General features: G+C 38.4%; 1 protein-coding gene and 1 long non-coding RNA gene across 2 annotated transcripts in view; one reads left to right on the forward strand and one right to left on the reverse strand.

Moving 5' to 3' along the window:
• The first annotated feature begins 12 nt into the window (after positions 1 to 12).
• LOC148723371 (uncharacterized) lies at positions 13 to 2807 on the forward strand. The gene is made up of 2 exons (XM_088734436.1): positions 13 to 1078; positions 1354 to 2807. The coding sequence occupies exons 1-2, from the start codon at positions 13 to 15 to the stop codon at positions 2805 to 2807; spliced, it is 2520 nt and encodes an 839-aa protein (XP_088590562.1).
• A 4325-nt stretch (positions 2808 to 7132) lies between these two features.
• Positions 7133 to 13391, reverse strand: part of LOC111344288 (uncharacterized) — a 30535-nt gene continuing 24276 nt past the window's right edge. Inside the window, exon 4 of the long non-coding RNA XR_002696141.2 lies at positions 7133 to 11855. This is a non-coding gene — a long non-coding RNA (uncharacterized LOC111344288). The remainder of the gene's footprint in view (positions 11856 to 13391) is intronic.

Genomic DNA, 13391 nt, shown 5'->3' on the forward strand with positions numbered 1-13391 from the left:
TACCTAGCCTTTATGAAAAGTACGCTTGATAACGGCCACGCCCGTAGAGTCCCCAATGATCAACTGAGTACAGAAAAGGGCAAAGCATGGTTTCTTCCTCACTTTAACGTATACCATCCAAGAAAACCAGATCAAATCCGAGTCGTGTTCGACTGCAGCGCCGTCTTCGAAAACGAATCGTTAAACAAACATCTGCTCCAAGGCCCAGATCAGCTAAATTCCTTGACCGGAGTGTTGACACGATTTCGGAAAGAAAAAGTTGCCTTCACCTGTGACATTGAGCAAATGTTCCACAGCTTTTATGTCAACCCGGAGGACAGGAACTTTTTACGCTTCCTGTGGTTCGAAAACAACGATCTAACACAACCAATCATCCAGTATCAAATGAATGTTCATCTCTTTGGTGCAGCGTCCTCCCCCGGAGTGGCAAACTTCTGCCTACACCAAACAGCAGAAACTCGCAGACAGGACTTTGGAGACATCACGTCAGACTTCCTCCTCAGAGACTTCTACGTAGGCGACGGTCTAAGGTCCGTTCCTACAGCAGAACAAGCCTTACAGTTAATCAAGGACACTCAAGCAATGTGCGCAAGAGACAATTTACGCCTGCACAAGTTTGCAAGTAACAGCAAGGAAGTCTTAGAAGCCCTACCTGTTAACAACCGCGCGAAAGACCTCAAAGATTTAGATCTTCGACACGACGCAATGCCCGTCCAAAGGTCTCTTGGTACCTACTGGTGTATCGAATCAGATACCTTTGGATTCCGCATCGAACTTAAAGACAAACCCACAACCCGGCGCGGGATTCTCTCCACAATCAGTTCAGTTTACGATCCCCTCGGAGCTGTATCACCTGTTATATTAAGCGGCAAACAGATTCTTCAAGCCCTCTGTCGTCAAAATGTGAGTTGGGACGATCCGATACCAGAGGATATTCTACCGCTGTGGGAGAAATGGCGAACAGAACTACCACTTTTAGAGAAACTAACATTTCCCCGCTGTTTTAAGCCACCGGATTTCGGTGATTCAGTCCACACAGAGATCCATAGCTTCTCGGATGCGAGCGACACAGGCATCGGTCAGATTTCCTAACTGCGTATGGAAAATGAAAGAAATGAAGTTCACGTCAGCTTCCTTATGGCAAAATCTCGGGTCACCCCCCTCAAGCCAATATCGATACCTCGTTTAGAGTTGACAGCAGCCGTTATCTCTGTCAATGTAGCCACAATGCTCAAGAGTGAACTTGATATCGGTAACATTCAGTGCTATTACTACACCGACTCTGAGATCGTAATTGGACACATCAATAACGACGCGCGCAGATTTCACGTGTATGTTGGCAACCGCATACAGTATATCAGAGATCCAGCTCCCCAGGAAACTGGTTCCACATCCCAGGGAAAGAAAATCCAGCCGATGAAGCCTCTCGCGGTTTAACAGCAAAAGAATTGCTACAAAGCAACCGCTGGTTCAACGGACCAAAATCCCTATGGGAACAAGACTTGCTGCCGTTACAGCTGCAGCCCACTAACGCCCTCCATCCGTCGGACCTGGAAGTCAGAAAGGATTCAGCATCCACACTAGCCACAAAGATCGAAGAAGAAAGACCTTCGACTCACACCGGACCATTAGAACCGTACCATTTTAATCATTTCTCCTCTCTTAATCATCTCAAACGATGCATTGTTCAAGTGCAGAGAGCAGTTGAAAGATTAAGACCTAACAAGATGTATAACTGGCGTCCCAAAGAAAGACCCTACTCAGTAAGAGAGCTTTCCCAGGCCGAGAATATAGTTCTGAGATCAATCCAATTCAACCACTTCAAGCAAGATATCAAGACTCTCAAAAGGCTCGAAGGCAACAATAATCAATTCCAAGATCGCCAGAGTGCGCGGAAGAGAAACAGCATTGTCAAACTCGACAGCAACCTCCACAAGCTGGACCCATTTATCGATAAAGAAGGCCTCCTTAGAGTTGGCGGCCGACTCAGAAGTGCGACATCCCCATACGAAATCAAACACCCTGTCATCGTGCCTAAAAAGAGCCACGTGACTACTCTCCTCATACGCCAGTTCCATCATGGGAAGCAGCATCACCAAGGCTACGGCATGACGCACAACGCCATCCGCCAAGCTGGGTACTTCATCATCAATGGTCGTTCCCCAGTTTCCCACATCGTTGCCAAGTGTGTAACGTGTCACAGGTTACGGGGCCATGTGCAAGACCAAAAGATGGCAGACCTACCCTCTGAGCGAACCACACCAGCTCCTCCATTCACCTACACTGGAATGGATGTGTTCAGCCCGTTCTACATCAAAGAAAGAAGAAAAGAGTTAAAACGATGGGGACTAATATTTACCTGTCTCTCTTCCCGCGCGATACACTTGGAAACCTTAAACTCCATGACGTCAGACTCGTTCTTGAATGCACTCAGATGCTTTATCAGCCGTAGAGGAAAGGTTCGTGAGCTCAGATCCAATCAGGGAACTAACTTTGTCGGCACAAAGAACGAACTAGTTGCTGTGCTCAAAGAGCTAGACACTACACCCCTGAAGGAATACTTGTCTTCCCAAGACTGCGATTGGATCGACTTTAATCTCAATGCTCCTAAAGCTTCACATATGGGTGGTATTTGGGAACGCCAAATACGCACAGCTCGCTCGGTCTTATCAGCACTGCTACTAAAGCATAGCACCCAGCTAGACGACGAAGCGCTACGTACATTCATGACTGAAGCCGAGTGTATAGTGAACTGTCGTCCCCTGACAATAGAGAACCTGAACCGCTGGCCCCAAACCACCTGCTGACACTTAAGACTCAAGTTGTGTTACCTCCACCTGGAAAATTTGAGTCGCCGGACCAGTATTCTCGTAAATGATGGCGAAGAGTTCAGTACCTCGCTAATCAACTCTGGTTATGCTGGCAAAAAGAATACTGCGCCCTACTCCAAAAGCGTCAGAAGTGGACCACACCCAAGAGATGTATGAGAAAAGGAGATGTCGTACTAGTCTGTGACAATGAATCTCCAAGAAATCAATGGCCTTTAGCTGTGGTGTCTAAGGTATTCCCCAGCGGCGACCAACTTGTCAGAAAAGTACAGATCACGACAGCCAAAGACGGAGAAAGAAGGTTCTTGGAGCGACCAGTACATAAGCTCGTGCTACTTTTAGCAAAAGAGGACAATGAGAACTGATTATTCTTCTTGTCGTTTTGTACAAGTTACTAGGTTTATTGGTAAATGAAGGAACATTTAGGGAAGCAGTGTAACAGCGCGCGTGCGCTTTAATTCCCGCAGTATTTTTATATTCTCCTTTTTTAGTCTCTACGGCATTTTACGTCACAATGACTTCCCGCTAGTATCACGTGACCTTAGCTTATATGTCGCAAACACTTATGTAATTTACGAGAAGGCTCACAGAAATTCGACGGGCAACTTCAAAGAACTTTGAGCAGCCTTTAGTTACATTAGGGAACTTCCAGCTATCGCTACTTAATTCAGAACCAGCACAATAAATCCCAGCCTCGTGGAAACTGTGAGTCCTTAGTTCATTTTTAGTTTCACGGATCTCTCCGCCACAGGAGTTGACGCCCCTACACTGATAGAGAATTTTATGCTATGGTTGGTAGCTGGCCGGATGGGCGCCATGATGATCTTGACTTCCTAATCCAGATAAATTCGACAAATGCGAACCAGTTTTAATGTTAAATACCCCTTGCTTAGAATATTATTCAGTCCGCAGTTTTGATAAAATGCTCACTAAAACAGACCCCAAATATTTTTCAATTCTTCACTGCAATATCAGAAGTCTTTCTAAAAACCTAAATTTATGGAATTATTATTATACTCCATTGATGCCAAAGTGGATATTCTTGGAATTACAGAAACCAAATTGGGTGAGAATTCTGTTAGTAATGTAAATATCAACGGCTATAGTTTATTTCACACAGACTCTCCAACAAAGGCAGGTGGAGCCGCTCAGTACCTAGGCCTGATATTAAATTTGATATAACACTAGTTGAATCATGCTGGGCAGAAATTGATGCTGGCAAAGGTATAAAGATGATAATAGGCTGTATCTACAAACATCCTACCTGTGATCTAGAACAGTTTTCCAACCAACTAAATGATATAATGAAATCAATTAATTCCAATAGGCATGAAATTTACATCTTTGGAGATATGAATATAAATTTCCTGAAATTTAATGAACATGTCCAAACTGAAGAATTCTTGGATATGCTCTATGCCAACATCTTACCAATCATTACTAAGCCTACCAGGCTTACTGATCATACAGCAACAACCATTGACTATATATACAAATTGTTTTAAAAATCTTACAGCAGGAATCCTGACAGTTGATTTAACAGATCATCTCCCCATTTCCTGCATAGTTAAAACCCAGCCCACACGGAACAATGATAATAAAATATATTTTCGAGACTATTCTAAATTTAAGAAAGACCTATACTTGGGTGATATAAATCAGATTGCTTGGCATGAAATTCTTAATCCCCAAAATGATTTCAATGAGAAGCTAAGGGAGACAATTCATATCCTGAATGAAATTGTTGACAAGCATGCACCTATCAGCTGGCTAGCCAAAGCAAACAAAAGCAACTTAATAAGCCATGGCTCACTAAGGCTATTTTAAAATCAATAAAAAGGAAACAGAAAATGTACTGTACACATTACTTAAGCAATGACTCCCAAAAAAAAAAGGGAATATAAACATTATGCAGCTATTCTTTCACATCTTAAGAATAAAAGGAAGACAGACTATTATAGCATGCAATTCTTAAAGTACAATGATAATCTTAAACAAACTTGGAAACTTATCGGTACTCTTGTTAAAAGGAAAACTAGAGGTCAAACTTTCCCTACAAAAATTACTCATAATAACAGGACTTATTTACAAGAAAAGAACATTGCTGAGTTATTCAATAATTTCTATGTCAACATTGGGCCAACTTTAGCACAGAAAATTAAACCTGATTATAGACCTTTTGCAATACATAGAATCTACACCATCAAACAGCTTCTACCTTGCTCCAGTAACCCTAGCACAAGTATTTACATTGTTTTCTGGGCTAAAAGAAAATAAGGCATCACTCACTGTTCCTAATAAGCTTATCAAACTTGCAGCTGAACAGCTCTCTGCACCCTTCACTGAGATCTACACTGAGTCAATATCATCAGGGGAGTTTCCTGAAGCCTTTAAGATATCAAAAGTAACCCCAATATTTAAAAGCGGTAGTGTATCTGAGTTAGGTAATTATAGACCAATAGCAGTTATTTCTCCCTTCAGTAAAGTACTGGAATTACTAGTATATGACCAGCTTGTGTCTTATTTAGAAAAAGAATGTCTACCTTGTGACTATCAGTTTGGCTTTTGAAAGGGATATTCTACGAAATATGCAATTCTCGAAACTGTAGAGAACTTGAAGTCAGCAATTGACAGTCACCAAATTACATGTGGTATATTCTTAGACTTTTCTATGGCCTTTGACACACTTAACCATCACATTCTCTTAGGAAAATTATACAAATATGGAATCCGAGGGGTCCCCCATGCATGGTTTTCAAGCTATATAACTAATCGCAAGCAATATGTCAAAGTTGGTAAATAGAATTTAGCCTGAAAACTATTAAATGTGGTGTACCCCAAGGCTCCACACTAGGTCCGTTGCTGTTTCTGTTGTATATTAACGATTTGCCTAGGTCTTCAGAGAAATTAACTTTTAGGATTTTTTCAGATGATACACATATGTTTATTCTTCAAAAGACCCTGAGCAGCTCCAATCAGTTATTGATGAAGAACTTAGAAAGGTCTTAAAATACTGTGCAGCAAATATGCTGTCAATTAACTTCAAGACGACTAATTATATAACTATTACTTCACTTAAAAAGAGAACAAATATCAGAATAACAGCTTGCAATATAGAAAAAAAATCTCAGATAAAATATTTGGGGGTTTATATTGATGAACATTTAAAATGGGATGCTCAGCTCCAGCACATAAACAATAAAATAACAAAAAACATCGGAATTATATTTAAGCTTAGACATTTATCTGCGAGCACACTCAAACAACTGTACTATACTCTCATATATCCATGTCTAACATATGGATTGATGTGCTGGGGAACAGCATACCAAAGCAGGTTAAATAAAATCAAAATAAGTCAAAACAACGGTATCCGCAGCATCTTATTTGAATATTTTTAAATTAAAAATTGGCTCTCTCGTTCATAAAATTCAATATCAAAAAAAATATATACCTCCAGTCCTCTATGAGCTAGCCCAACCAGCTTCAGCTGTCCATGATTACTCTACTAGGTATGCCACTAATCAAAACTTGTACAGACCATTCTCTAGAACCAATTATGGTCTAGCAAGATTTAGTGTGGTGGCATCACAGATCTGGCAAACGATTCCTATTAAAATAAAGTGTCTCCCTGCCAAAAGCTTTAAAAAGGAACTTTCTGACAGGACTTTGCATTTCTTTCAAAGTGATGGTGGGTGGGCAGTGTTTTATTTACTAATCAGAAATGTCTCTCTGAAGTTTCAGAGGCCATAACGATAAGGAGAAGGAGAAGGAAGAGAGAAGAGGATATAAACTCTTCCTACTTTGCAGGCAGACATCTTGAACAACTTTAACCCATCATAGAGCTATATTTTACTATTTTAACTATTTAGTATATGTGCTATCTCCTTAAGTGTATTTAACTTTTACCCATCTGTAACTGCTCTGTGGTAGTGGCCAACTTGAAGGCTTGGCTCCTTTGGCTACTACACACTCTTTCCACTGCTTTGTGTAAATTCATGTATAGTTAGAACTCTCTGATTTTTTTTTTCTACTTTTTCTCTTACTCGTTGTTGTATTTTTAGTAGAATAAGTGTGAATAAAAGAATGAATGAATGAATGAATGAATGAAGAACATGATGAAAAATTGTTGTCCTAAATCCTCTGAGTTACATAGCATAAGTAAAATCTACTAAGACTTTTGTGTCAATTTTCTTCGTAAGTGTGATTGCTTTTTCACCGTACACTTTATTAACACAAAAAAAATCAATACTTTAAAATAGAGGTAAAGACTCGAAGCGATATATCTATAGCTATACGTAAGCTCTACTGTAATAATGTGGATTGTAAGTAACTCGTAGGTGCCTTTTGATTGATATTCTGTAACTTTTTATTCTTTTTACTTGTTTTTTTTTTCTCCTGTCTTTTATTCCACTATTCTGTATTGTACTGCATTGTTTTTTTTTCTTCTTAGTTGTATCACGTTTTTTGTATTAGCCAATGCAATGTAAATTGTAAATTGTATATGTGTGTGCATTAAAAAAAAAAAATTAATAGACAGTGCTGGGTTCATTCCAACAGAAAAGTCACAAATAGCTCTGCTGTACGAAGAAAGAGAATGAATGATTATTATTGTAAAGATAGAAGTGATTCCAAAAAATATGCCAGACATCAAACATTAGTCATCCCAGTCACACAGCAATCTACTCCTGTGACTGCATGTAACTGTAACAAAAATGTAAGATACAATGAATCCAAGAAGGGCATTATGTTCTCAGGGGATATACAGCTCAATCTAGTTCCTATGCCAACAAATCTTCTCAGTGAAGAAAATGCATGTTTTTCACCATTACAGATGCTAAAAGCTAAGTTGCTTGATTGTGGTCTCGTCCCAGTTGAAGTGGGCAGTCAAGGAAATTGCTTCTCTCATGTTATTTCTCACCAGTTATTCAATGATCCAAAACATCACTTTTACAAAAGAGCTCCAGGAGTTAATCATTTCAGACAAAACCAGAAAGATTCATTGAAAGTAGTCTTGACCAGTGTTACAGGTTTTGTCCCTTTGTTTGTCAGTGGGCCCTGGAACCCATTCAGTCAACTTAGTTTACCAGGCCCTTTCGGTTAGGACATTGTGTGTTGCATTCTTTAGTTTCAGCAGAGTTCACTTTACAACCTCATTATTTGTCAGTTTATCACCAATCGCAGCACCATCCATGTAAGTTTTCATCTTTCTCTTATTTTATTGTTTTCCCTTATCATATTTTCTATCTCCTGTTTCCGTTTCATCGTTTTAATTTGCATGTAGTTTCCCCACTCAACACCAAAGATAAATAAACACATTGACTTGCATAGCCTTCATGTTTGGTTGAACACTGTGCTAAGAATGTGACAACCAGGTACTGGCTTGAATACTTATAAAACATGTCAAGGCAAGGAACATGGGCTGGTAATCTCATCATTCAAGGAGTTGTAGATTCTTTAAACCTTTAAAATTATCATTATAGAATCTGACCCAAAATTTGCAGATTTTAACACTATGGAAGCCACAAATCTTCAGCAAGAGTGTGTTGCGGTAGTACATTGGACATATTTGTGAAGTGCATTACATGTCAACTAAGAAATGTATTTCAAACCAAACTGTACAAAAAACAAGAGAAGACTCAAACAATCTATTTTACGTATTCTTCGTTAAACGTCGTTCAACCATCTAAAACTCACTGCACCAAAGTACCGAACCACCGAATAAACACCATATTTATGTTCTACTTGTGTTCCTTGTCTGTTAAGCAAAGGCAGGGTCCAAACAAAATCAGTTTTCCAGCTACCCCTTTAAGCAACCTGCAGCTAGGATGTACTAGCCCAAAACTCATTCTCACTAACCTCCCCAAAAAATTATAACTAGCCTGATGAATCCTTTAAGTAAAATGCCGACAAATCCTGAACACTCTGAACCTATGCCATGATCAGTCTCTCACTAGTTTTAAGCTTAACGTCAAGAAACATCTAAATTATCTCAATAAGTTTTAATTTTTTTGTACTACTCAAATGATTTTTACAGTTCATTATTTATCCACAATTTATTATGTCTTCATAATTTTTGTATAGATCTCTAATTATATTAGCTAATTTAGTAATTATTTATATTATTTTGTACAGATTTCCATTTAAACCAGCTATGCCTAACTGGAATTTTTCTATAAATAATGTATATAAATAAATCAATTAATAAATTAGTGTTGGCTCTTGTGCTGTAGCAATCCAGCCAAGAAACTGCTTTAACTATTCCACGGAAAGATACTATCCTGTGCCGCTCCCTCATTAGATCGACATAATTTTGGAAGTAATACATTTTTTTTCCTTCAAGCAATGTATCATGAACCTATGCAATTCATTATGTATTCTTTTTCAAACCAGCTTTGAATGCAACCATGTTTTTGTTTCTTGACACTGCTCAAAAAAAACATTACTTGCAAATAACTCACCCTTACTGTAGACTTATGTAACCATTGGGTACCCAATTTTTTACACTAAAGGTATGGAGTCATTAGTTAGTCAGACTTATTTATATGCAGAACTGAATAGAGGATCAGCAGAAAGCTTTGTATGGTATCCAGTCGAAGAAAGTGAAATGACAGCCTGGATTAGTCTATACCTAACTATGGGGGTTGGTTGCTAAACGAAACCTTCATTCTTACTGGAGTGCTGATCATGTCCTAAGTTCTCCTTTCTTCCCATCTTTAATATCCCAGACTAAATTCCTTTAAATTTTGCGGTACATGCACTTTGCTGACAACACCTGTGCTCCCCCAGTGACTCTGCAGACTACAATAAGCTCTACAAAATCCTAGATTTGGTAGCAAGGTTTCAGGAAGTGTACACTTCTGAGTGGCAAATTGCCACAGATGAGATTTTAATTAAGGTCAAAGTCAAAGTGCACCTCAGACAGTTTATCCCAATAAAGTCAGGAAGATTTGGAGTAAAGGTTTCACACTAGCAGAATCCACCACTGGTTATGTGTTGAGCAGCAAGATTTATGCTAGCAAGGAGAATAATGAACTTCAGATAGACTTAGGAAGGAAGGCAGTCATGTCTGTGTTGCAACCTTATCTAGATAAGGGACTTTATGCCTTCATGGATAATTATTACTCTTCTGTAGGGAAATTCAAGAGCTTTAAAAACGATGCAAGGAACTCTTAGAAGAACTTCAGAGTGCTGAGGTTAGAATGCAGGACCTAGAGATTGAATCAGAGAAGGCAGTTGAAGAGAACAAACAGCTATCAGAATACCTCCATTTCCTCAAGGACGTTATGATAAGTGTTTTTTTTTTATACGATAGAGATGTATGTATCAAATGCACACATTCTCCAAACCAAATCCCAGAATCATGCCAGTCTAAGAGAACTGCACATTAGAAAGGAGCTGGTCAGTGCATTAGTTCTTTTGAAGAGAAACAGGAGTTGTGCAGACCCCTGTTGCTATCCCTGACGTCAGTTTTAATTAGGATCATTTCCATAACCCTTCCAATATACAGCTGTGCCATTTGTGGTGTTAGATTGCATTCTGAGCCTTGTTTTCAAAGGTAGTACACAATGCAAGACTACTACTATGATGATGAAAGTTGAAATGGTCTCCGTCAGCTAAAAGAAGGAAGAGGAGGCCATATCAAAAGAGGAGGAAGAACAACATTAAGAAATTGACTCTTGGATAATGTGATGGTAGTTTTGTGCTAGTGAGGCATGTAACTAGTGGCTCTATAACCGAAAAAGAAACTAGTTACATCATTTGGATATTCTTATTTAATTTTTTCAATTTTACTTTATGAAAGGCAATTATTAATCTGTCCTAAATTCTCTAAATGGAAGATTATTGCCCTAATTAATATTTCATACCTATTAAAATTATGTTGAAACGTAGTTGGAATTGTCTGTTTACAACTGGTAATATTTCAAAAATTATGCTTATTGTGATGTCACAATTCCAACATGTGCCATAATTTCTAAATATAAATAGTTTTATAGGGTGTTGTTGTAAAGAACAGGCTTGACAGCATTCTGTAAAACATACCCATTTTTGTAACAAATAAATACCACCACCCCCCCTTAGTATACAGAGGGTTAATTAATAGATTTATTTTAAATTAATTAAAATAGAACAACTTTTGAGCACGTTTCAGCTCAACAGTTTTAGATTTTACAATGGTAACTTACAATACAAAATGACAGAATCAATGCAGGAGAGCTTTCAGCAGCAGAAACAGCTTTCAACAAATAAGAAATATCCATACATTTTGGACAATTCATTTGACTTAGTGCAGAAAATACACATGAAAGGTTTCAGGTCAGTGTGGATTCTAACATGGTGTTGTTGTCATTAAATAAGGAGCTGAAGGACTAAAGGATTTGCTGCATTGAGTAAAGTTGTGCCATTCCTTGATGTTCAAGAGCGCCCTACTTTTAATTGTCTTCTAAAGTTTCCATACAGTCAGTAGTTTCTCTCTCACAAAGAACACTTGCATAGTTTTTGTTCACTATGAATACCCAAGTGTCACAGAATAACAGTATGGAGGTTCATTGGTATTGTAATCTCGTATGTAACCTCAAATAAGACTTTGTGTAAAAATCTTTGTCACATTTAGTCTATTTGTGTAGTTTTACACCAGTGTGTGTTTTGACAATGGGAAGAGGTAGGGAATAAAAATTAAATCTGATCCCTGAACACCCATTCCTAGATCCAGCCATCCCCTGGATTGGATTAAAGTTCTCCCACCAGAGCTTTATTCTGACATGTCATCAGCCATGGTAGGAAGTTTGGAAGTGCAGATCATTTCATATGAAGTTGCACCTTGTTGGAGGATTATGAAAAGGCAGTAATGAAACAGGAAGAACCATCATCAAATAAGAAATCTCAATAAATTTTCACCATAACCAACAAAATGCCCTCACCTTGTGGTTCAGGTTCCAGACACACTCCTTCAACTTATGCTCACATGTGGGAGTTCTGATGATGAAGAGAACTACTGTGTCTTTTGCCAAATTCTAATTTAAAGAGCTTAAAAGTTAATAAGTCAAGTAAAACACACACAAAAAAAAATTGTTTTCTTAAGTATATGGCCAATGCCTAAGGCTACAATCTGTAATACGAGGCATAGGAACTTGCAAGATATCCTGCTCCTGAAACCCTCAAGAAAAAGCCCTTTTAAAATGACCCTAACCCATGTGCTTCCATTGATAGTTTCATCTCATTTTCTTGTTTAATTTGCTTTTACTATTCCTTCAAGTAAGACTTTCTTATTTGTCCCCAACATAGTTTAAGTCACAAAGGAATCGTGTGAGATGGCAAGAGCAACAGAGCAATGATTAGTTAGTTTTCAACCATCGTGGATTCAAAGTACCAGTGAAATCAAGACTTCTGTTCTGCACATATGCAACAAACCAATGTCAAAGCTACACGTACCACCACCCTTTCTGCAGCAACAGCAAAAATCAAAATAGAAAGAAAGTGCATGTTTTTCACCATTACAGATGCTAAAAGCTAAGTTGCTTGATTGTGGTCTCGTCCCAGTTGAAGTGGGAAGTCAAGGATATTGCTTCTCTCATGTTATTTCTCACCAGTTATTCAATGATCCAGAACATCACTTTTACATAAGAGCTCCAGGAGTTAATCATTTCAGACAAAACCAGAAAGATTCATTGAAAGTAGTCTTGACCAGTGTTACAGGTTTTGCCCCTTTGTTTGTCAGTGGGCCCTGGAACCCATTCAGTCAACTTAGTTTACCAGGCCCTTTCGGTTAGGACATTGTGTGTTGCATTCTTTAGTTTCAGCAGAGTTCACTTTACAACCTCATTATTTGTCAGTTTATCACCAATTGTAGCACCATCCATGTAAGTTTTCATCTTTCTGTTATTTTATTGTTTTCCCTTATCATATTTTCTATCTCCTGTTTCCGTTTCATCGTTTTAATTTGCATGTAGCTTCCCCACTCAACACCAAAGATAAATAAACACATTGACTTGCATCGTCTTCATGTTTGGTTGAACACTGTGCTAACAATGCAACAACCAGGTGCTGGCTTGAATACTTATAAAACATGTCAAGGTAAGGAACATGGGCTGGTAATCTCATCATTCAAGGAGTTGTAGATGCTTTAAACCTTTAAAATTATCATTATAGAATCTGACCCAAAATTTGCAGATTTTAACACTATGGAAGCCATAAATCCTCAGCAAGAGTGTGTTGCCGTGTACATTGGACATATTTGTGAAGTGCATTATATGTCAACTAATAAATGTATTTCAAACCAAACTGTACAACAAACAAGAGAAGACTCAAACAATCTATTTTACGTATTCTTCGTTAAATGTCGTTCAACCATCTAAAACTCACTGCACCAAAGAACCGAACCACTGAATAAACACCATATTTACCATATTTACGTTCTACTTGTGTTCCTTGTCTGTTGAGCAAAGGCAGGCTCCAAACAAAATCAGTTTTCCAGCTAGCCCTTTAAGCAACCTGCAGCTAGGATGTACTAGCCCAAAACTCATTCTCACTAACCTCCCCAAAAAATTATAACTAGCCTGATCA

This window comes from Stylophora pistillata, chromosome 9 (genome assembly GCF_964205215.1).
Source record: "Stylophora pistillata chromosome 9, jaStyPist1.2, whole genome shotgun sequence".
NCBI lineage: Eukaryota > Metazoa > Cnidaria > Anthozoa > Scleractinia > Pocilloporidae > Stylophora > Stylophora pistillata.